The sequence below is a fragment of the Symphalangus syndactylus genome, chromosome 3 (assembly GCF_028878055.3).
Source record: "Symphalangus syndactylus isolate Jambi chromosome 3, NHGRI_mSymSyn1-v2.1_pri, whole genome shotgun sequence".
NCBI lineage: Eukaryota > Metazoa > Chordata > Mammalia > Primates > Hylobatidae > Symphalangus > Symphalangus syndactylus.
In genome coordinates this window covers 67,021,023-67,046,715 of record NC_072425.2, presented here as the reverse complement: position 1 = coordinate 67,046,715, position 25,693 = coordinate 67,021,023, and the positions used below count along the sequence as shown (strand labels likewise).

Below are 25,693 nucleotides of genomic sequence, written 5' to 3'. Positions count from 1 at the left end.
ATTTTTATAAACATATATAATGTATATTTTAGTGTATCCCCTTTTGGCCTGAGGATGCTTCTAGTAAACTTCTTATTCAAGTCGAAAGGAGTGAAGATCCTCCCAAAAGGATATATTTTAACAAGCAAGAAAATTGTATTCTATTGCGTCTAGATAACGAGGTAAGTTTTTTTTTTCTTTTTTGCATATGTCATTAGGAAAGCTAAAATATACTGACTAGTATTTTATTTTTTGTATCAAATAATTACTTCTGTTGATTTTTCCCCTTTCCCCGAAAATGAACAAACATTTCTTTTTGTAAAAGGAAACAGAGATCTAAGATAATTTAATTGTTAAATAAAAAATTAGTTCAGGCTGGGTGCGGTGGCTCACGCCTGTAACACCAGCACTTTGGGAAGCCGAGGCAGGTGAATCACAAGGTCAGGAGATCGAGACCATCCTGGCTAACACAGTGAAACCCCGTCTTTACTAAAAAATGGAAAAAATTAGCTGGGCATCGTGGTGGGTGCCTATGGTCCCAGCTACTCGGGAGGCTGAGGCAGGAGAATGGCGTGAACCCGGGAGGTGGAGCTTGCAGTGAGCCAAGATCACGCCACTGCACCCCAGCCTAGGTGACAGAGCGAGACTCTGTCTCAAGAAAAAAAAAAAAAAGTTAGTTGGAATGCCTGGAATACTAGAATATACCACATCTGGAATGTCACCTATCTGTAATACAGTGATTGAGATTATAGATTTCCAGAAATGCAGTACAACATTCTGAATTGTTTTCTCAGTCATCCCAAAAATTAAATTATCAGTTATGAATAGTCTGTTATTAAATGTTATTAGTTAATATTCTTGGGAAGATTATTACATTAAAATGTTTTCTTTTTCTTTCTTCTAGCTTGGAGGTATTATAGCAGAAGTGAATTTGGCCGAGCATTCTACAGTTATTACATTTTTAGATTATCATGATGGAGCAGCTACATTCCTCTTAATAAATCACACAGAGAATGAACTTGTTCAATACAATCAAAGGTAAGATTATCACAAATACAGTAACTCTTGATGGTGTAAGTCTAGATGATGAGGCACGGTTTTTTTTAATAATTTCTTAAGAATATAAACACATAATAGCATTGTAGCTATGTAAAACAGTGTTCCATTAAAAAATGTACTTGAAGCATATAGGGGTAAAACTGACTTGATGTCTACAATTTATTTTGAAATGCTTCAAAGGAAGAAAAATGGAAGAGCTGAAGCAAGTGTGGCAAAAGCTTGTTCATTGTTGACTCTGATGAGCAGTCTGTCAGAGTTTGTTAGGAGTCTCTGAATTTTGTCTATTTTTGAATTTTTTCCTATGTTTAATATAGTGTAAATATGTAACATTTCAGGTTTTTTTTTTTTTTCAAACAATAGGTGCCCTCTTGTTGAGGTGTCTGGGGGAAAGGACTGCTTCCTTAAAGGCTATAATTGAATCTTCATGGTTTAGGACTACTCTTCAACATTATTCGTTTTAATTTGCTTTGATATCATATCTTCTTAGTGCTACTACAGTTTATGCAACTTTCTGATCCTCTACTCAGTAGTTCCAGGCTGTCTTGAATTTATTTTGTTTCCTTTCTTTCTTTGTTTTCACCTGTTACTTTTCAACAGGCACGTATTTATCATTGTACTTCCACTTTCCTTCTACTGCTAACTGTACAACTTCTAATCGTTGATTAAAATCAAACAGACATTGAGTAAGGACCACAGGGCTGGATTAGCAAGTACCTAAAACTCGCTTGGGGTAGCATTCTCTCATCTATTTAAGACGTTAAGAAAGAGGAATGCCTGTTTTTTTAATTATCCATATTATAAAAATAATAAGTTGTTTCTAAACGTGTGTGCAAGTGTCTTTTTCATATAATGACTTCTCTTTCTTTGAGAAGATACCCAGTACTGGGATTGCTGGATCCAATGGTAGTTCTGCTTTTAGTTCTTTAAGGAATCGCCAAACTGTTTTTCATAGTGTTTGTGCTAGTTTACATTCCCACCAGCAGTGTGAAAGTGTTCCCTTTTCACCACATCCATGTTAACATCTATATATTTTTTATTTAAATTGTGATCATTCTTGCAGGAGTAAGGTGGTATCTCATTGTGGTTTTAATTTGCATTTCTCTCATAATTAGTGATGTTGAGCTTTTTTTTATGTTGGCCACTTGTGTATCTTCTTTTGAGAATTGTCTGTTCGTGTCTTTAGCCCACGTTTGATGGGATTATTGTGTTTTTTTTTTTTTTTTTTTTTTTTTTTTTTTTTTTTCTTGCTGATTTGTTTGAGATCCTTATAGACTCTGGATATTAGTCCTTTGTCGGATGCATAGTTTGCAAATATTTTCTCCCATTCTGTGGGTTGTCTCTTTACTCTGCTGATTATTTCTTTTGCTGTGCAGTAGCTTTTTAGTTTAATTAGGTCCCATCTATTTTTATTTTGTTGCATTTGCTTTTGGGTTCTTGGTCGTGAACTCTTTGCCAAAGCCAATGTCTAGAAGAGTTTTTCCAGTATTATCTTCTAGAATTTTTATGGTTTCAGGTCCTACATTTAAGTCTTTGATCCATCTTGAGTTGATTTTTGTATAAGGTGAGAGATGAGAATCCAATTTTATTCTTCTACGTGTGGCTTGCCCACGATCCCAGTACCATTTGAATAGGAGATAGTCAAGGTACCAGAAAGAAGACTGGACAAAAGAATCTGGAAACAAAAGAGCTAAAAGAACAAGAATGAAGAACCAGCCTTATCTGTAAACTATTAAGTCAACTCTATCTTAGGCCCTGACTAGACTGGTCTCTTCACATCTAGTCCCTTCACTAGAATAAGGTGTCCTTTCCCTACTTCATGTTTTTGTTTGTTTTGTTGAAGATAATTGGCTGTAAGTATTTGGCTTTATTTCTGGTTTCTCTATTCTGTTCCATTGGTCTACATGCCTATTTTTATACCAGTACCATGTTGTTTTGGTGACTATAGGCATTGTAGTATACTTTGAAGTAGGATAATGTGATGCCCCAGGTTTGTTCTTTTTGCTTAGTATTGCTTTGGCTATGAGGGCTCCTTTTATGGTTCCATATGAATTTCAGGATTTTTTTTCTAGTTCTGTGAAGAATGATGATGATATTTTTATGGGAATTGCATTGAATCTGTAGATTGCTTATGGCAGTATGGTCATTTTCATAATATTGAATCCACCCATCCATGAGCATGAGATGTGTTTCCATTTGTTTGTTAAATTTTAACTTTTAAATAAATATTCCGTTCTTATGTAATCTCCCGTCATTATCCTAGTTCAGTAACCCTCCATTTCTTATCTATTTGAGTAGATTTTTATGTGTTGTTTTGTTTTGTTTTGTTTTGTTTTTTTGTTTTGTTTTATTTGAGTAGATTTTTGTTTTTTGTTTTGTTTTGAGACAGTGTCTCAATCTGTTGCCCAGGCTGGAGTGCAGTGGTGCGATCCAGGCTCACTGCAGCCTCCACCTTCCAGGCTCAAGTGATTCTTGTGCCTCAGCCTCCCAAGTAGCTGGGTTTACAGGCATGTGCCACCATGCCCAACTATATTTGAGTAGATTTTTTATCTATCTCTATATATCTAGTCTTATCTTTAGTAAATCTCCCATTTTCCACTAGAATGAGTTTTCTAAAATAAGAAATATAATCATATCTCTCTTGTTTAAAGTTTTTCTTTTTTTACCCATTTCTTTAAAAATATACTTCTAGGCTGCCTTTCTAAACATTTATCTTTCTATGGCCTCAGTCTTACCCTATACAAAGTGAAGTTTTTGTTTCCTGAATGCTCTGGGTCTTTCCATGGGTTTTTACCTGAATAGGTGTTTCTTTCAGCTAGAAAAATGCCATTCTGTAATTATTAAAAAAATCAAGAAACAACAGATGATGGCAAGGTGTGGAGAAATAGGAACGCTTTTACACTATTGCTGAAGTGTTAATTCAACCATTGTGAAAGACAGTGTGGTGATTCCTCAAAGACCTAGAACCCGAAATATCGTTTGACCCAGCAGTCCCCTTACTGGGTATGTACTCAAAGGAATAGAAATCATTCTCTTATAAAGATAGATGCACACACATATTCACTGCAGCACTATTCACAATAGCAAAGACATGGAATCAACCCAAATGCTCATCAACGGTAGACTGGATGAAGAAAATGTGGTACATATACACCATGGATACTGTGCAGCCGTAAAAAGGAACGAGATCATTCCTTTGCAAGGGCATGGATGGAGCTAGAAGCCATTATCCTCAGCAACAAGAACAGAAAACCAAACACTGCATGTCCCCGCTTATAAGTGGGAGCTGAACAATGAGAACACATGGACACAGGGAGGGGAACAACACACACTGAGGCCTGTTGGGGGCATGGTGGGAGGGAAAACATCAGGATAAATAGCTAATGCATGTGGGGCTTAATACCTAGGTGTAGGTTGGTAGGTGCAGCAAACCACCATGGCATACATTTACCTATGTAACAAGCCTGCACGTTCTGCACATGTATTCTAGAACTTAAAAAAAAAAAAAAATGCCATTCTATGTGATCCCTTCCCTTGCCACCTTAATCTATGTACGTCAGTTTTTTATAGCACCTTTACATATGTAGATTGCAGCATTCGTCACATTGTGTTACTTTCCTGTGAGTTTGAGACATGTACACACAGATAGTGAATAGTCTGAGGACTATGGTTAGTTTCCCTTTTCTTGGAATTTTCATTGCCTGTCCCAGGTAGTCCAGTACATTTTTGCATAAGGAATACTCTGCAATGAATTAAACAGATTAAAATTTGTATGAGTTAAAAGCATTTTTAAATATTTTTAAACCAAATTTATTTGCTAATCAACACATTTACATTTGATTTTTTTTTTCATGGAAAAATGAAGACTATGATTTTGTTTTCTCCTCCACATTTCCTTCTCTTGGCTTTTAAAACAATATGGATGTTATTTCCTGCATATAAAAGTAATAGTTGTTAAATTACTGTTTTAAAAAATACTACAGAAAAATGTGAAAGAGGACCATAATCCCTGTAATCCAAATACTGTCAACATTTTGGTTCATTGCTTTTCCTTTCCTTTCCTCCCTCCTTTGTTCTCTCCCTCCCTCCCTTTCTTCCTTCCTTATGTATCTCTCACATTTGACAGCTATTGTGAGCATATAAATTTGCTTCAAAGCACAATTTTTTTTTCTTTCTAACTTTTATTATAGGTTCAGGGGATACATGTGCAGGTTTGTTACATGGGTAAATTGCATGTCACGGGGTTTTGGTATACAGATTGTTTCATTACCCAGGTAATAAGCATGATACCCAATAGGTAGTTTTTCGATTCTCACCCTCCTTTTACTCTCCATCCTCAAGTAGGTTCCTGATGTCAGTTGTTCCTTCTTTGTGTCCCTGCAAAGCATGATTTTTACTGAATGCATGATGGTCTATCATTTAGATGCTCTACAGTTAAATAAATACTTAATTGTTCAGAATTTTTATTTCAACTTTTATAATTTTAGAATCAGTTGATCTTCTTTTTTTGTTGTTGTTTATTTGTTTTTTGAGATGGAATTTTGTCGTTTTGCCCAGGCTGGAGTGCAGAGGCGCCGATCTCAGCTCACTGAAACCTCTGCCTCCCAGGTTCAAGCGATTCTACTGCCTCAGCCTCCTGAGTAGCTGGGATTACAGGTGTGCGCCACTATGCCCGGCTAATTTTCGTATTTATAGTAGAGACAGGGTTTCGCCATGTTGGCCAGGCTGGTCTCAAACTGCTGACCTCAGGTGATCCACCTGCCTCGACCTCCCAAAGTGCTGGGATTACAGGCATGAACCACTGCCCTCAGCCCAGTTTATCTTCTAATAACGATCCTCAGCCCATTTGTAATCCTTGTAATAACTAATTTATAATTCCTTACCATATTTTTTGTAGTATATTGTCTTCTAATGATTTTTTGGAAAATACTTATTCTGTTTCGGTTATGGATAATTCCTTTTTTGTTATTGAAGGTTTTGATACATTTAAAATCAATTTTAAGATTGAAACAGTATCTGCTAGCTTACTCATAAAAAATTGTAATGCTTTTTTACCTTTTTTTCAGCCTGTTTCCAAATTCTTACTTTCTTGTGAATATAATTTGGGATTTTTTCAGCCAGATTAATATAAAATTGTTAGCTTTTCAAAATATGTATTATTTCATTCAACACCCTTTTGGTATTTGCATTGATTTTAATGTTTTAACAAAAAAATGACTTTCTTAAACTGGTTTAGTTGTTCACTACGGGTTCTTCAATATTTCTATATCCTAGTTGTTAAAATGTTATTATGAGTTCGTCTCTAGGTTGGAAAAAGTCTTGAGTTATTTTTTTAGTAAAGATCTGTGGATAGTGTTATGCTATTGCTTGTTCGAAATGTCTTATTCTTACAAATTTATGACAATTTGACATAAAATTTTAAGTGATAACGTTTTTCTCAAAATTGTGTAAGTATTGTGCCATTGTTTTTTGACATTAAACATCATTGAACTGTGAGAGTAACATTTTTATTTTCTTGCGAGTGACTATGACTTTCCTAGATATGTGTTAGGGGTTTTTTTTCCCCCTAGTTTCTTACAAAGATATGTCTAGAATGATACTGTTTTCATTAATGTCTGATACCCAGTGAAGTCTTTTAAATCTGCAGAGTTAATTCCTTCTTCTGCTCAGAAGAGCTATATTTTATTACTTGTTTGGTTTATAACTTTTGTAAGGTTTTTTTCTTTCGGAGCATCTTTTTGTGAGTCAATTGAATTTCTTAGATGTGTATTTCATGTTCTGTGATTTTAAAGAATAATTTAGTTACTTTGTTTTTGCTCTAGTAAGACCAATACTTAGGAAAGAGTTACCAATTAAATTATCTTAGAATTGGTGTAAATAGGGTAAAATAGTTGGAATAATTTTCCATAATTAATTTGTATTTAAAAATTGACAAAACAGTTTTAAAGACTTGAAGACCTTTATTTCCTAAGTAGAACATATATTTTCTTAATGGGAAGATAATGAGAAATATTCATTAGTGAACCCTTTTTTAATTGTATAGGGTAAGAATTTCAGCCTTGTTTTAATCAGAACTATCACAGATCTCAGTTAGTGAGCTAAGAATTAATGAAGTATTATTTTAGTTTTTTTTAATCTGTTCGTGTACTTGCATTTAATTTAATGCATATTTTTGCTACTGTGTCAGTTCTCTCAGTGAAATAGAAGATTCCCTCCCTCCTGGAAAAGCAGTGTTTTATACATGGGCTGATCCAGTGGGCTCTAGAAGGCTGAAGTGGAGATGTAGAAAAAGCCACGGTGAAGTAACACAGAAGGATGTAAGTATTGGGTTATTATGGTGTTCCTAGCAGCCTTTTTTAAAAAAGGTATTTGGGCCGGGCACGGTGGCTCAGGCCTGTAATCCCAGCACTTTTGGGAGGCTGAGGTGGGCCATGAGTTCGAGATCAGCCTGGCCAATAAGGTGAAACCCTGTCTCTCCTAAAAATACAAAAATTCACTTTGGGAGGCCAAGGCAGGCAGATCACCAGGTCAGGAGTTTGTGACCAGCCTGGCCAATATGGTGAAACCCCGTCTCTACTAAAAATACAAAAATTAGTCTGGCATGGTGGCGGGTGCCTGTAGTCCTAGCTACTAAGGGGGCTGAGGCAGAAGAATTGCTTGAACCCGGGAGGCAGAGATTGCAGTGAGCCAAGATCACGCCACTGCACTCCAGCCTGGTGACAGAGCAAGACTCCGTCTCAAAAAAAAAAAAAAAAAACAACAGTATTTGATTTTCAGCCTTCCTAGTTTTAAGGACTGTTTGTGGCCACACTTCTAAAAAACTGCCAAACATCTTCAAAATAGTATTCAAGTATTGACTTAACCAAAAATGTTTAGAACCAAAAGTAGTCTTATTTTGTTTACATCATCTGCTTCTACTGTGTTATTAAGAATAAAGTTGTGTTTAAAGAAGTGCTTTCAGCATTCACCTGAAAAACAAATATGTTCTCTGCATTGACAATCATACTAGGTAGATTTAGCTTCTGTAAGGAACATTTAAGGATCCACTGAGTGAACTAAAACAAACTTATTTCTGGGTGGCAAGCTATGATGATAAAGTTATACGCATATATTTTCTGGTAACATTTTAAATACTTGCAGAAAATTTTTAAAAGTTTTTAATCCTTCAAGATTCATCTTAATTTGACTCCTGATGTTTTTTTTTTTCTTACCACTAGTGATTTTTTCTTCCTGCTTATCAGTAGGTGGTATTTTCTCATTGTCTTTCAGTGCTGCTGTTGAGGAGTCTGCTGTGGGTATTGTTTACATTGTATTTAAGAGGATTGCCTATAAGTGGCCTAACTTTTAAGTTTTAAAAATTCATGACTATTAGATTTATTCAGGAAAAAGTATTGTACTTTGATATAAAAATAGTCTTATTCATTTGATCTATTGATTAGTACTTTGCATATTTATATCATGGTGATAGTTTGAAGCTTATAAAGATAAATCAGACATTCATTGTAAAATACTAGAAAGACTTCAGTGAAATAAGTTTTCTTGATTCTCAATGTGGTTTTAGTGATATACATATATACACTTAGAAAGTATTGGCTGGGCGCGGTGGCTCACGCCTGTAATCCCAGCACTTTGGGAGGCCGAGGCGGGCGGATCACGAGGTCAGGAGATGGAGACCAATGTGAAACCCTGTCTCTACTAAAAATACAAAAAAATTAGCCGGGCGTGGTGGCGGGCGCCTGTAGTCCCAGCTACTCGGAGAGGCTGAGGCAGGAGAATGGCGTGAACCCGGAAGGTGGAGCTAGCAGTGAGCCGAGATTGCGCCACTGTACTCCAGCCTGGGCGACAGAGCAAGACTCCGTCTCAAAAAAAAAAAAAGAAAGTATTATAAGTAACGTAAGTATCCCCAGGTAATTATTTTATGGTAACAACTCACAGTTTTTAATTTCTGTACATTGTAACGTGAAGGTATACTATATAGTAAAATTTTCTGAAAATCAGAATATTAACTAGAAATTAATGGCTGAATATTAATTATGAGAATTTGCTATGTTTATCTTGTCATTGACCCTCAAAACCCTGATATCAGCACATTTATGTGAGATTCCTGCAGAAATAGCATCATGATGAATATACATGCTTTGTAGAACATACAGTTGAGATACAAGATATTTTTTATCCCGTTTGATTCAGCTATGAAAGGAAATGTGAATTTCAGACTGAAACAACTTTTAATACATATCACATTGCTGTAGTCTTAGAATAAAGCAGAAAAAAATACTTTGTGTTACAGATTAGCCTACATGGGAAGATTCAATTTTGTTAAAATGTTTAAATTAAAAAAAAAACAATTGGCCTGTCTTTATGAGTAATAATTTTATAACAGATAACATCAAATGATTTCAATAATGTAAATTTGCAAGTATTCTACAAATATTAATTCATTTAGTTGCCGCTAACCCCATGAAGTAGGTGCCATTAATAGTCTCATTTTATAAATGTGAAATCTAAATTTCATGTTCTTTGGGACCAAATTCTAATTTTTTGTTTTTGTTTTTTGGTGGTTTTATTCTAGGATATGATGATGCCTATAGATTTGGGGAAAAAGACAATTTATTTAGTTTCATTCTTTGAAGGTTTACAACGCATTATTTTATTCACTGAAGATCCAAAGGTATTTAAAGTAACATATGAAAGTGAGAAAGCAGAGTTAGCAGAGCAAGAAATTGCACTGGCATTACAAGATGTTGGAATTTCTCTTGTCAACAATTACACGAAGCAAGAAGTAGCCTATATAGGCATTACAAGGTTAGATGCATTAAATTTTGGATACATTTAAATGATCAGTTTCTAATTATTAAGAAATTGTTATTGTAAAATCTAAAATGATTTAGTTTCAATTTTGTACTTTGACTATTCACTGATATTGTGGTAATGCTAGTTTTAAATGTGCTTGAGGGAATTTTTTTGCCTTTTGAAATAAAGATATGACAGAAATCAAATTTATAAACTCCTTATTATGTTAATCCTTCCACTTATCTAAAAAGTTATATTTATTCAACTTACCAAAACTATGTTTTGCATATCATACAAAATGCTTAATTCATTTTCCATTACTGTCTAGCACAGTTCAGGGTACATATGCTGTAGCTGTTGGAGGATTAACATAAAGACAATCACTTTCTAACTTGACCTTGGCACTTTAAGATCTTATAAGATCTAATAAGGTGATCACTGTATTTATCATTTCTCATATAAGACATCACCATTAAATCTTTTATCTCTCCCTTATGTCCTTATTATTCCTATTCATAAACAGTTGTTTTAATTTACGTATATTAGTGCTTAATGTGAGAATATTTCTTCTGTATAACCAGGATAATGTAATTTTAATCCTTTCCTTGAATTAAATTCTTGAATATATATAAAGGTATATGATACAGATGTAAATTTAGTTTTCTATGTACATTAATCTATACATGCCCCTGACCTCTTATTGAATTGAATCAATGCCATTTTAAAAGGAATATTAAAATCTATATTCTTAAGAATTTTTATTCTCAAAAAATGTTTTTGCTATTTAAATAGATCAAATACACCATAGATTTTTAAGACCTTTAGACCTATTATGTGTTATCTTCTAAGCTAAGTGATGTTAATGCAAAGATGAATAATACATGGTCTCTACCTTTCTATTTATTAAATGAATATAAGTTCTATAAGGAATAAACAAATAGAATACTTAAATAAAATTAAACAACTTAAATATTTAAGTTGTTTAAGGCCTTTCAGCATTTTAATTTCGGTACAACTGGATTTCTTCCGTTCACACTCTATATCCTAGATAACTATTTTATACTTTGTCTCCCCTCAAACCCCATTCTCTCAGCTTACTACCTTGCATTCCACTTCACTGAAAAAATTGAACCAATCAAACTTCCAGAGACCCATCTCAGCCCCCAATATCACAGCTTGCTATCTGCTGGCATTTGCATACTACTTGCTGTACTGACATACTCTCAACAGTTTACAATAGATATATGTGCTCCTGTTTAAACAGATTTTTCTCTACTTTTGCACTGTACTTCATTTCCTCTTACCTACTTGAGGACATTGTTCCAGCAGTCCTCCTCTTCGTCTCTCGTAAGTCAACAGCTTTTGGGTCTCTACTGAATTGTTTCAGTGTTATTTCTCTCAACACAAAAAATTCTCTTGAGCCTACTTTCCTTGCTACCTGTTGCTCATTTCTTTCTTTGCATTTGTAACCAAACTCCTCAAATGTACTGTCTGTTTCAAAGGAACTTAACATATCCTGTGTTCTCCAACTATTTTTCATCCATTTTCTCTTTAACCACTCCAAACAGGGTTTTGCTTTCAACACACCATGAAACTGGTTTTGTCAGCATTACCAGTGACCTCCATAATGCCATATCCAGTGTAGAATTATCGGTCTTTACTTAATAACATTTAACACAGATCCCTCCTTGATGTAGTTTCTTTCACTTGACTTCGAGAATACCTCACCATCTTGGTTTTTCTTCCTATCCAGTCTCATTCATTGGTTCCTTGTCTTCTCTCAACTGCTTACATTGGCTAAATGCCTTGAGGCTCTTAGACCTGGTCCTTTTCTCTTGTGGATTTCAGTTTTATGATTTCAAATACTGTCCAGAATTTCTCTCTTATGTATGTCTTCTGTCACACCTGTCATCTGACCTTGAGACTTCATATATCCAACTGTGCATGCAAAATCTTTATTCAGTTATCTAAGAGACTTCTTAAACTTCATATGTGTACAATAAACCTTTTATTTCCTCCTGCTACCAAAACTCCTGCTTTCCAATCAGAGTTAATAAAAAATAGCTCCTTCTAGTTATGCAGCCCAAAAATATTAAAATTGTCTTTGATTCCTCTCTTTATCTTACACCCCAGACCTAATTCATCAAGAAGATCTGTGCTGGTTCTACCTTCAAAGTGCACGTAGATCTGACCACTTTTCTGGTATCTCACTGTTAATAGCCTCATCAGGGCCATCATCATTTTTCACCTGGCTTACTGTAGTAAACTAACAAGTTTTCCTGCTTCTAATCTTGACTCCACTCTTTTTTCTTTCCATCCAGTTCAACACAGAGTGTATTCTTAATGAAATGTAAGTCAGATTATGTTGCTAGTTGTCTTATAACCGATCAGTGGTATCTCATCTCACTCAGAATAAACTCAGAGTCTTTACAGTGGTCTACAATGCTTTACATTATTTGGCCCCCCACTATAAGTCTTACTTTATTTTCTATTCCTAATGTGTTCCTGACATGCCAGCCTCCTTGCTCTTCTTCATATACTGCAAGTGTGCCTCCTGCTTTAGCTGGCCTCTCTACCTGAAATGTTTTCCTCCTCTTGTCTGCTGGATAATTCTCTCAGCTCTTTTAAGGTTGCCAAAATCTCACTTTCTCAATGAGTCCCCCATTGACCACTCTGTTTTAATGTTGCAGACCCTACCACTTTACATACTGCAGTTCTCCGGATCCCCCTTGCCCTGTCTACGTTTTCTTCTTTCAAAAGCATTTTCACCTCCTACATATTAAATTTTACTAATTTATTTTGTTTACTATTTATTTTCACTCCCCCACTAAAATGAAGCTCCAGAATGGCAGAGATGTTCACTGATACGGCCCTAACACCTAGAATAGTGCCTGAGTAGTAGCTTAATAGGTAGTAGTTGAATGAATTCATGTTTTTAAATTTGTAATATGCTCACTTGTAATTGAGGCTATTCTGAAATTTTACTGAAGGTGTTGTAATTCATGTAATAAACCCGTTAAAATAAATATGTTAATAACTTAGTATTAAATACTATGATTTTTGCTTTCTTAAATAAGTTCTGATGTGGTTTGGGAAACAAAGCCCAAGAAGAAGGCAAGATGGAAGCCAATGAGTGTAAAGCACACTGAGAAGTTAGAGAGAGAATTTAAGGAATATACTGAATCTTCTCCTTCAGAAGATAAGGTTATTGAGTTGGACACTAACGTTCAGGTAATATTTTTAAGTACTGATGTGAAGTTTTAATTTTTTGTCTGTTGTAGTTCGGTGAATCACTAGTGAAATTTAAGGAAAGTTTGGCTTCCTTAAAAAACAAAATAATCCTGTCATACATACCTTGTATAAAATGTTTTAAAGAGGTGTTTATCTATATTAAGAAATCAGGCTCGGCGCAGTGGCTCACACCTGTAATTCCAGCACTTTGGGAGGCTGAGGCAGGCGGATTACTTGAGGTCAGGAGTTCGAGACCAGCCTGGCCAACATGGCAAACCCTGTCTCTACTAAAAATACAAAAATTAGCCAGGCATGGTGGCAGGCGCCTGTAGTCCCCGTTACTCAGGAGGCTGAGGCATGAGAATCCCTTGAACCCAGGAGGTGGAGGTTGCAGTGAACCGAGATGGCCCCACTGCACTCCAGCCTGGCTGAAAGCAAGACTCTGTCTCAAAAAAAAGAAAAGAAAAGAAAACTTTAAGACACTAGATGCTAATGGTCTGTTCTTTGGGTTAGCAGGAAACTTAAAAATGTTTTATTTTTTCAATGTACTTTTTTAAAATATTTTATTTTTCCTTTATTCATTTTTATTGTGGTAAATTTTAGTAAGTTTATGTAAAAAGTGATGCAGCGAAGCTTTGTAAGAATTATATGAATATGTGAATTTTATGGACATGGGATATTAAGATCTATATCTAAACTAATACAAATATGTAGCTTACTGTTTTAAAAAGTTTTTGGTATGAATTTCTAATTCTAGTCATTTATAGATAAATTAATTTTTTCATTTGGGGGGACATATTTTTCAGGTTCGCCTAACACCTACTGGTCATAACATGAAAATTCTGCAGCCGCTTGTAATAGCTCTACGAAGAAATTATCTTCCAGCATTAAAAGTGGAATATAACACATCTGCACATCAATCATCATTTAGAATTCAGATTTACAGAATACAGGTAAGTCTTTCTGGGAATATAGGCAAAATTGTATTCTAAAGGAACGCAATAAGAAACCAGATCTATTCCCACGGTCTGCTTTATCTAGTATTCAGTTTCAATGTTGTGCTAGACTCTTTTTTTTTTTTTTTTTGAGACAGAGTCTCCCTCTGTCGCCCAGGCTGGAGTGCAGTGGCAGAATCTCAGCTCACTGAAAACCCTGGTTCAAGCGATTCTGCTGCCTCAGCCTCCTGAGTAGCTGGGATTACAGGTGCCCACCACCATGGCCACCTAATTTTTGTATTTTTAGTAGAGACGGGGTTTCACCATGTGGGCCAGGCTGGTCTCAAATTCCTGACCCCAGATGATCCACCCGCCTTGGCCTCCCAAAGTGCTGGGATTACAGGCGTGAGCCACTGCACTTGGCCACCACTAGACTTTTTGATTCTTTTTGTTTCTCAAATCCTGTTATTCTGGTCAGGTTGTATAATTGACATATTAATATACTGATGTGTTTTTATTTTCTTAGATCCAAAATCAGATACATGGTGCTGTATTTCCCTTTGTGTTTTATCCTGTTAAACCTCCAAAGTCGGTCACCATGGATTCAGGTTTGTTTTTATTTTTAGATTTCCATAAAAGCAGTTGTGTTGGCTATTTGATTTACTTTACTATAAAAATATGAAGTGAAACCATTCTTGGGTTTAATTTGTATAGGATCATTGGAAAATTAAACTGCTTGAAAAAGGACCAGCAAGTACTGTACACAACTAACTTTGATAAGATTTTGAGTGAATCTTGAAGAAAAAATTAATTAGAAACATATATTGAAATTTTTAGAAATATTAATTTAAAAAGCAGATAATCTGTAAACCTGTGATTTAAAAACCTTTAAAGCCTTTGAATGAACAATAAGGAAGTTCAAATCTAGAGTGTTTTTTAACAGCAGATGTCCTATGTTCTCCAAATAAGAATAACTGACAAGTCCTTTCTACCCTTTTCTTTCCCTTTGCCTTTCTTCTTTTCTGCATGTGCCTCTTCCCACTACTTTCTCTTCCCTCCTCACTACCCTACTTAACTTTCTTCTCCCCTTGCTTTCCCACCTCCACCCCACACCACTACCTCTAAACTATCCTGGGGGAAGTACTCTTTATAACTCGCTCAGAAGCTTTTTGGCCAGTATAATGCATAAGCCCTTCCATCTAGAGGTCAGGAGCAAGTCCCCAGAATCTGTTTTCACAAAGTTTCCCTGATGATTCTAATGCATACTTCTAAACCGCTATTTGTAGAATTAGTTACCTTCAGAGTGACTATAGATAGTTTTAAAAACAATGCTAGAGTCTGAAATTAAGATTGTAGTAGATTTTGCCAATATCAGTAATTTTAACTGATATTTATTATTTAGTAAATGATTTAATTTTCCATTGTGGTGTATATTGGAAGAAAATGCCTATCTTTTGCTTAAAGCATCATGGGAGTAATTATATTTATAACCTTTACAGCACCAAAGCCCTTTACAGATGTCAGTATCGTCATGAGATCTGCAGGACATTCCCAGATATCACGTATTAAGTAAGTGTCTTAATATATTTCTTGTATATTTATTTAATGTTTGATTTAAATATATGAATTGTTTGTACTCTTTAAATGTTAGACAAGTCAAAGATTTAAGCGTAAGATATTAATTATAAAGGTCAAATAAAAAAATATAATGTTGTGGCTCACGCCTGTAATCCCAGCACTTTGGGAGACCTAGACAGGCTGATAACTTGAGGTAGGGAGTTCGAGACCAGCCTGGCCAACACGGTGAAACCCCAACCCTACTAAAAATACAAAAATTAGCCGGGCGTGGTGGCATGTGCCCGGAGTCCCAACTACTCAGGAAGCTGAGGCACAAGAATCGCTTGAACCCAGGAGGCGGAGCTTGTAGTTAGCTGAGATCGCACCACTGCACTCCAGCCTGGGTGACAGAGCAAGACTGTCTCAAAAAAAAAAAAAAAAAAAAAAAAGAAGGCTCTGGATGAAATACATCTAGGTATTTACAATCTTTGTTTCTGGATTTTTGATATTTTATTATTCTCTTCTATTTGTTTTTTGTTTGGGGTTGTCTATAATCATATATTGTTTTGAAAAAGGAAAACAATAATATTTTCGTCTTCACTCACTACCCATTCCAAGAAACAGAAGATGGACTGAAACATCTATGTAATAATTTCCTATCTAATTTCCCCTACCTTATCACCAAGATAACCTATCTTTATTTCCTTGCTGTTTAAAATATAGTTTTATTGTGCACGTGTACCTAAACATTGTGCCTTTTAGTTTTAATTTTTTTCTAATTTTTAGAAAATTGTTTGAGGCCGGAAATAGATGTTGGGACTTGCTTTTGTTCATTCAACATTTTTATTAAAATTTATTCATTTTGTTGTATGTAGCCATAGTTTATTCATTATCACTAATATATAATATTCTGTTTTATGACTCTGTATGAGTTTACTTATCCAGTTCCTCTTTATGGCCGTTTTCATATTTTGACTTTGTTGCTGTTATTAACAATGTTCCGTGATTTTTTAAAATTTAGTCAACTAAATAGTCCTAAGTTTCAAAGTTCTAATATTGATCTCATACTTTTTTCTCATCTAATTTTTGTAATACAGTTGTTAATTGATGATTTTTAAAAAATGTTTTCTACTTTGTAATATAGATATTTCAAAGTATTGATTCAAGAAATGGATCTCAGGTTAGATCTTGGGTTTATCTATGCCTTAACAGACCTTATGACAGAAGCTGAGGTGACTGAAAATACAGAGGTAAGACTTAAAATAATATGTGATGGAAAGGATTAGGGAAAAGATATTATTATAAATTTTTAAAGGGATTAAAATGACTTTGTCCCATTTTAAAAATACAATTAAATAAATTTTATTACTCTCTTGTGGTACATACCTTTTTAGAAACCTTATTTTCTGATGATAGAAAATTAGCAAACAGGAGGAAAGGCTTGGGGTGAATAGCAGGGAGAAAAGGATAATTTGTCATGTTCACATCACTTTTTTCCTCTTTTATTTTCCTGGATTACTTTGGCTTTGCTTTCACTTTAATAATTTAGAAATTTAGGGTATGTCCAGGATATTTAATGAGAGAAAGGATAGGAAAATTAAAAGGTGGTGTCATCTTGGTGACTGGAAGACCATAAAATCATAGTTATAAAGTGGGTCAGATATAGTCTGTTTTTTACTTGCCCTCATAGATTCATGGATGGAGAAAGAGCAAATTGTTAACAGTCTATTGAGGTATAGATCACATACCATACATTTCACCCATTTAAAAGATAGAGTTCAATGACTTTTAATGTATTCACAAAGTTGTACAATCATCATCACTCTCTAATTTCAGAACATTTTCATCATCCCCAAAAGGAACTGCCAGTGCAGCTACTGATATACTTTGTGTCTTTAGGTTTGCCTATTCTGAATATTTCATACAAATGGAATCATACACTGTGTAGTGTTTTGTGAAGGGCTTCTTTGACTTAGCATAATACTTTCAAGGTTCATCTATGTTGTAGTATGTATCAGTACTTCATTCCTTTTTATGGTTAAGTGATATTCCATTATATGGATGGGCCACATTTTGTTTATCCATATATCTGTTAATGGACGTTTGGGTTGTTTGTTTACACATGTTGGCTCTTACAAATAATGTAATGAATACTTGTACAAGTTTTTATTGGACAAAAACTTTATTTAAAGTCTTAAACTATTTAAACTTAATCACCATGTGATTAAGCAATTCCAATCCTAGGTATATAACCAAAAGAAATAAAATTTATTAGGAGTGGAATTGCTCACATAGTAACCTTATGTTTAATCATTTGGGACTCTTAGACAGTTGTGTAAAGTGCCTCCACCATTTTACATTCTTACCAGAGCATATAAGGGCTCTGATTTTTCCATATTATCCCCAACACTTGTTATTATCTGTCTTTGATTCTAGCAATCACAATGGGTGAATGTGAAATAGTTTTTCATTGTGGTTTTGACATGCAATTACCTGATGACTAATGATGTTGAGCATCTTTGATATGTTGATTATCCTTTAATATGTTATTTAATTTGCATATCTTCTGTGAAGAAATGTCCGTTCAGATCCTTTGCTTATTATTTAATGGGTTGTCTTTTTTCTTATAAAACTTATTTGCATATTCTCAATACAGGTCTCTTACCAGATATATAATTTTCAAATATTTTCTCTCATTCTGTGTGTTGCTTTTTCACTTTCTTGATGTTGTCTATTGAAGATCAAAAGTTAAAGTTAATGAAGTTCAAATTATTTTTTCTTTTGTTGCTCATGCTTTTGGTGTCATTTCTAAGAATCCTTAGCCAAATCCAAGGTCATGAATATTTAGTCTTACGTTTTAAGAGTTTTAAAGATCTAGCTCTTATGATTAGGTCTTTGATCAATTTTTAGTTCATTTTTGTATATGATATATAAGGATCCAAATTATTCTTTGGCGTGTTGCTATCCAGTTGTCCTATTACCATTTCTTTAAAAGACTATTTGTTCTTTGAATGGTCTTGACACCCTAGTTGAAAATCAGTTAACAACACACATGTGATTTTACTCCATCGATCTATGCATCTGCCCTTGTGCATTGCACACTGTCTTAGTTATCGTTTTGTATTAAGTTTTGAAATTGGGACGTATGAATCTTCCTACTTTGTCCTTCTTTTTCAAGATGGGTTTGGCTGTTCTGAGTCCTTTGAAATTTCATATGAATTTTAGAATCAACTTGTCAGATTCTTCAAAGAAGTCAGCTGGACATCTGATAGAGACTGCATTGAATCTGTAAATCAGTTTGGGAAGTATTGCCATCCTAACAGTATTAGGTCTTTCAGTCCTTGAACATGACATGTTTATCCATTTATGTAGATTTTTAATTTTTTTAACAATGTTTTGTTGTTTTTCAGAGTATAAGTTTTATACATTTTTCGTTAAATTTATTCCTATGTATTACATTCTTCTTATAATATTATGAATAAAATTGATTTTTTAATTCCATTTTTGGATTGTTCATTGCTACTGTATAAAAATACAGTTGATTTTTTTATACTGATCTTGTATTTTGCACCCCTACTGAATTATTAGCTCTAATTGCTGTTCCGTGTATTCTTTTGGGGTTTCTATACATAAGATCATGTCATCTGAGAGGAGAGGTAGTTTTACTTCATTCCATCTGATCTGAATGCCTTTGTTTCTTCTTCTTCCCTAGTTGTTGTGTCTAGAAATTGGTGACACATTAAATAGAAGTGCCAAGAGCAGATACTCTTCTTTTGCCTCTGATCTTAGAGGGTAAATTATCAGTCTTTCAGTATGATATTGACCCTGGGTTTTTCCTAGACATCCTTTTTCAGGTTGAGGAAGTTGTTAGTTGGTTGAGTGTTTTTAATCATGATTATATATTTTGTCGTTCTTTTTCTGCATCTATGGAAATGATTGTACACTTTTTGGGTTTTGTTCTATTGGTATGTTTTATTAAATTAATTTTTTTTTTTTTTTTTTTTTTGAGACCTAGGCTCGCTCTGTCTCCCAGGCTGGAGTGCAATGCTGCAAAAGCAATCTCAGCTCACTACAACCTCCACCTCGTGGGTTCATGCATTTCTTGTTTTTCAGCCTCCCAAGTAGCTGGGATTACAGGCATGTGCCAAAATGCCCGGCTAATTTTTGTAATTTTAGCAGAGACAGGGTTTCACCATGTTTCTGTGTTTTTTGTTCTGACCCCAGAAAAACTCCTATTTGTCACTTTCTCTGATTTTCTCCTGCAAACTAGTAGGTCTACACGTTAGCCAGTATCTTCTATAAATCAATGACTTTCCTTTTAGTTGTCTTTCACCACATCTGCTGTTTCTGAGAGCCCTTAGGCTCGAAATGCACTATATAAGTGAAATTAGTTCCTTTGGGAAGAGATTAATAGTTACCTGTTTTAAAACCTACTTTCCCCATTAGCAAAAATCCCTAAACCAGGCCTCTGTAGCTGGCGGTGGGGACAGTTGTGACACCCTTCTATTTGAGTAACACCCCAGTTTAGGAGCTGAGCACTGTGTGTGGTGGGGTAAGAGGAGCAGTGGCCTGAGTGATCTCAGCTTGCCTTTGCTGGCATGGAACCACCACGTTACAGGCCTGGGCAAGAGTGATCAGAACTCTAGTATTCTCAGTGGTACTGTACCCAAGGCGGAGCTTTTTTTACCATGCACAGAGGCTGGACAGAGAAAGGAAGCCCTGCCAAGTACAGTGGCTCATGCCTGTAATCCCAGCACTTTGGGAGACCAAGGCGGGTAGATCACTTGAGGTCAGGAGTTTGAGACCACCCTGGCAACATAGTGAAACCCCATCTCTACTAAAAATACAAAAATTAGCCAGGCGTGTTGGCAGGTGCCTGTAATCCCAGCTACTCAGGAGGCTGAGGCAGGAGAATCGCTTGAAGCCAGGAGGCACAGGTTGCAGTGAGCTGAGATCACGCCACTGCACTCCAGCCTGAGTGACCAGAGCAAGACTCGTCTCAAAAAAAAAAAAAAAACCCACAAAGGAAGCCCCCATCTCACAGTTGCACTCAACCATAACTTAACCTCAGCAGCAGGTAGCTGGGAACGGGATGAGAAATGCTGATGTCCTGTTCTTCCCAGGAAGAAAGTCCTCCAATTGAGGACTGGGCCAAAAAGGAGCTCTGTGTTCTTGGGTATACTAGTCTAGAGTAGAATTCTGGCTCATTAGTCTGGGAGAGGGGACAGAGGGAATGGCCTTTGTTAAAATACCGTGGATTCACTTTTCTTACCAAATTCTTTAGGTTTTCTTAAATAGATGTTTGTTCATTTGCTTATGACCTTAAAACCATTCCTAGAGGCCTTAAATTTGTTGTTGTTGTTTAAATTTTATCAGTTTAGCTGGGGTGCTGGTTTGAAGAGCTTCCCACTGTCATCTCAGAAATTGATTTCCAAATATACTTTTTGTAAGGCTATCATTTTTTATGTTTTTATGAATATGTTAAAATGTGAATCTTGGGGCTCATTTTTCAACACATAGAAGTTACTTCCGTCTGAGCATTTAAAGGAGAAGTATTGATGAATATCAAGAATGAAACCACTAATTAATTAATACAAAATTGTTTTCAACACCTTCTTTATTTTATTATATTACTGGTCTGTGTAGGTTGCATTAAAGCAATTACAAGTAGACTGCAAAATACAAGTTGACGGTATGATTATGTTTAAAGAAACAAATATACCCAAGAGAGTGTTGATGGTATGGATTAATGTCATTTTGGGATAAGATTTATAGTCACATGGAGAAAAGCTTAGTGTCTTTTAGTGGTTTGGATAGAAATATAGAAGATAATGCTTGTTAGTTTGTCAGTGGCAGACAGAACTGTCCTAATGATAGAGATGTTACTTTCCCTTCTGAGGCAATCATAAGCAATGTTAAGTGAGTCTGGATCTTATAGAAGAGTTTTGCCAGTGTGTCTGCTATTTGCTTAAATATCTCATGCAGGTAGGTCCCTTTAGTTTTAATATTTTGTGTTTCTTTTATAGGTTGAGCTTTTTCATAAAGATATAGAAGCTTTCAAAGAAGAATATAAAACAGCCTCATTAGTAGATCAATCACAAGTTAGCCTCTATGAATATTTTCATATATCTCCTATCAAGGTAGGAGAAAGTCATTTTTATTGTCCTTGATAATCTAGGTAATAGCAAATTGATGTAGCACTTATATTGTGTTCTTCAGTAATATATAAAATCTGTAAATATACAGTTAAACTAAGTAACAAAGGAATTACCCTTTTACATTTTTATTTATTTTTAAATAATTTTTTATCATGTGGAGCCACCTATAGCATGTATTTATGTTTATAATTAGACCTAACATTATTTACCTTGATTTTCTGTTAAGCTGTTAGGTGACAGTTTTCAAAATTTTGCATGTGATGATTTGTGTATTAGATTTATAGTAATTTATAAAGTAGCCTTAAGAACTGAAGATTGAATGGTATCAAATCTAAGTTAGTTTTTAATGCAAAATTCCTATAAGCTAATTATACAATAATTGAAGAAAATTATTAAACAGCCATATATGTAGAGTATATATGCAATGCAATACAAAAGTGTTTTTTAACTGGCTATTAACTTCTGAAATAATTGAAACATACACTTTTGGAGATACAAATACCTTTCAACTTATGAGAGAGTTACATCTCAGTAAAGCCATCATGAGTTGAAAATCTTATAAGTCAGAAATGCATTTAATACACCTAACCTACTGAACATTAAAGCTTAGCCTAGCCTGTCTTAAACATGCTCAAAACAACTGGGCAAAATCATCTAACACAAAGCCTATTTTCTAATAAAGTTATTATAAAGAATTTTGAATCAAAATTCAAAGTACAGTTTCCACTGAAGGTGTATTGCTTTTATAGCATTGTAAAGTTGAAAAATCATAAGTCAAACATAAGTCATATAAGTTGGGGACCTTATGTATTTGAGTCATTTTCAACAGCTTCAACTTTTAGATTTTTAATGTTAACAAATATATAAAAATTAATATTTTCTTAGGTTTGCCAAAAGAATGGGATAGGATTAAGTATCATGCAGTCTTAAATTGTTGAAGATTTAGAGCTATGTTAGATTTTAAATTTCTTCATATTTCTACTTAGTAATTTTAACATAATCCAGATAACTTTGAAATCTTATATATGGTGTAGTGAATTTAAAATTAAACTGATTTTTAAGAGTTAAAATTGTCAATATGAAGAAAATACTTTTAAAAATGTATCTCTTTATCTTTTTAGTTACATTTAAGTGTTTCACTGAGTTCCGGCAGAGAAGAAGCTAAAGATTCAAAACAAAATGGAGGACTGATTCCAGTTCATTCTTTAAATCTTTTGCTGAAGAGTATTGGTGCCACACTGACAGATGTACAAGATGTAGTTTTTAAGTATGTTTAATATTCAAATCTGTAAATTGATGAAAATATTTCTATTTTATATGTACCTAAAAATTTCATAATGAAAAAGTGTGTGAAGTACGTTGCAGATTATAGGCAAAATGAGGTTTTTGCATTTAAGTGAAGTGCAATCTGAATAACACCAAACGTATGATTTACTAACCCCTAATTGCTAAATTACAGAATTATTAAACAATTCCCTTAAGAAAAAGAGTCATAGGCCATGCAAGTTTTACATTTTAAAAGATCTTCCTGGCTTAGGGAAGGATAGGATGTGTATGCCCAAAGATATGGTGCCTGAAATGTATGGCTTTGAAGCTAATAGGAATAAGACTCTTCAAAGCATATGCAACTAGAACAGAATGAATGCGATAATAGGGGAAATGAAAGGATCAACTTTAACTGTTGTAATCAGGAATTTATATTTTAATATGAGTCATAATGAAGCTCATAGTGTATCTGACCAAAGAGATTCAGAGTGTCTGAGTTGAGACTTTAGAAGAGAATAACCCTTTCAAGTAGCATCTGTAATTGATTATTAAGAACAGTCGTAAGAATTAATAAGTCCAACACGAGATAACACTGAACCTAAAGTTAGGTAAGTGTCAAATAAAAGTACACAAGTATGATGTTAGCAGAAGTAGTATTCCACTTAGCAACAAGAAGCAGAGCTTTTCAGTTACTGTATCAGGTATATGCTATGGATGGGTTATAAGTAAGCTAATCTTAATATATATTCTGTGAATGGGGTTATAAGTAAGCAGGCAAAACCTGCTGCAGCTGAACCTGGCCATTCGTGAGCAACCTCTTTATCAGTGTGTCAGACATTTTCTATGTGGGCCATGATAGGACAGAATTGGGAAATAAAGTTCTAATGGTACACGAATGGGATTCACAGGATCTCAGAATTCTCTAAATTACATGAAAATTTATGTGTACTGGTGACTTGTCTGAAGATAAGATCCATGTCTTTTATCAGATTCTTAGAAGGTTCTTTGATTAGAATATGCAGAGATGTATGTAAAAAGTAAATTTCCTGATTGGCATGGGAAAATGTAGTAGAAGGAAAGGTTTGGAGGAAAGCTTCTAAAGAAAATAAAGCCACTCATTAATATTAAAAATACTTTCTTCATACACATGTACAGACAATATATTTTTACGCTTTTTTCAGGCTTGCATTTTTTGAACTCAACTATCAGTTCCATACAACATCCGACCTACAGTCTGAAGTCATAAGGCACTATTCAAAACAGGTTTGTCTAAGATCATCTTACAGAGGGACAGAGTGATACAGACTAGTAAAACCTTTTGTGTCTATACATATATAATGTAGAATTATTGAGGAACTAAATAGCCATTTTCAAATTATTAAAGCATGAGTATTTTCCTCAGAATTGCAAAAAGAAATTAAGCTCAATCACTATTTGAATTTTTTGTCCTTATATTTTTCAGCCACTGAGAGAAATTTTTTGTGGATCAGCAGGGACTGGAAATAAACAAATCTTTAAATAAAATATTAACTGATTTATCACAATTAAAAAATGGGAGGCCGGGTGCGGTGGCTCACGCTTGTAATCCCAGCACTTTGGGAGGCCGAGGCGGGCAGATCACAAGGTCAGGAGATCGAGACCACGGTGAAACCCCGTCTCTACTAAAAAAACACAAAAAAATTAGCCGGGCGTGGTGGCGGGCGCCTGTAGTCCCAGCTACTCGGAGAGGCTGAGGCAGGAGAATGGCGTGAACCCGGGAGGCGGAGCTTGCAGTGAGCCAAGATTGCGCCACTGCACTCCAGCCTGGGTGACAGAGTTAGACTCCGTCTCAAAAAAAAAAAAAAAAAAAAAAAAAATGGGTTCAAGGAAACTATTAGTAACTAACCGATGAACACGGGATATTTTTAGTGTAACTAGTTGTTAAGTCAGCCAGATATATTTTTTTAACAGATGTTTTTCTACTTCTAGAGAGACTCCTGTGTTTTAGGATATAACTTAACAGAGCATCTGATATAGCTATGGTATGACAGATCACTGAGCATGACTCAGGAGATTTGGATTTCTCACACTTTTGCCATATACCCACTATGTGACCCTGAGTATCATCTGACTTATATGTTTCTCCAGTCTATAAAATGGTGGTGGTAATGACAATGGTCACAGATAATTGTAAAAGTGAAAGTATTTTAAATATTCTAGAACTTTACATGAGCATAATGTCATGTTATTTTTAATACTATAATACCAAATTACTTTTTAAAAGCTAAGAATAGTGATCAATAGGCCTGGCATGGTGGCTCACGCCTGTAATCCCAACACTTTGGGAGGCTGAGGCTGGTGGATCACTTGAGGCCAGGAGTTCGAGACCACCCTGGCCAACATGGCGAAACCCCATCTCGACTAAAATCACAAAAATTAGCCAGGCATGGTAGTGCACACCTGTAGTCCCAGCTTGGGAGGGGGAGGCACAAGAATTGCTTGAACCCATGAGGCCGAGGTTGCAGTGAGCCGAGATGGCACCACTGCATTCCAGCCTGGGCAACAGAGCAATACTGTCTCAAAAAGAAAAAGAAAAAAAAGAGTGGTGATTAATAAAATGAAATGGTTTAGGAGTTGAAATTGGCATTAAAGGTGTTGGCCTGAGAAAACTGGGTGTGTATTTTAAATAATGTATAAGAAAAAAATAGATCTAATTATCTAAATTGATTAATGTTCATA

At 34.9% G+C, this 25,693-nt stretch overlaps 1 protein-coding gene across 5 annotated transcripts in view; it reads left to right on the top strand.

Annotated features, from left to right (window-relative positions):
* Positions 1 to 25,693, top strand: part of VPS13A (vacuolar protein sorting 13 homolog A) — a 264,964-nt gene that overhangs the window by 189,698 nt on the left and 49,573 nt on the right. For all 5 annotated transcript variants that reach the window (XM_055272202.2, XM_055272201.2, XM_063636975.1 and 2 more), the window contains 12 exons: positions 33 to 161; positions 884 to 1,017; positions 7,223 to 7,352; positions 9,608 to 9,840; positions 12,906 to 13,059; positions 13,866 to 14,012; positions 14,521 to 14,602; positions 15,494 to 15,563; positions 16,696 to 16,801; positions 21,578 to 21,691; positions 22,831 to 22,976; positions 24,157 to 24,238. In XM_055272202.2, coding sequence (XP_055128177.1) covers positions 33 to 161; positions 884 to 1,017; positions 7,223 to 7,352; positions 9,608 to 9,840; positions 12,906 to 13,059; positions 13,866 to 14,012; positions 14,521 to 14,602; positions 15,494 to 15,563; positions 16,696 to 16,801; positions 21,578 to 21,691; positions 22,831 to 22,976; positions 24,157 to 24,238 — 1,527 coding nt within the window. The remainder of the gene's footprint in view (positions 1 to 32; positions 162 to 883; positions 1,018 to 7,222; positions 7,353 to 9,607; positions 9,841 to 12,905; positions 13,060 to 13,865; positions 14,013 to 14,520; positions 14,603 to 15,493; positions 15,564 to 16,695; positions 16,802 to 21,577; positions 21,692 to 22,830; positions 22,977 to 24,156; positions 24,239 to 25,693) is intronic.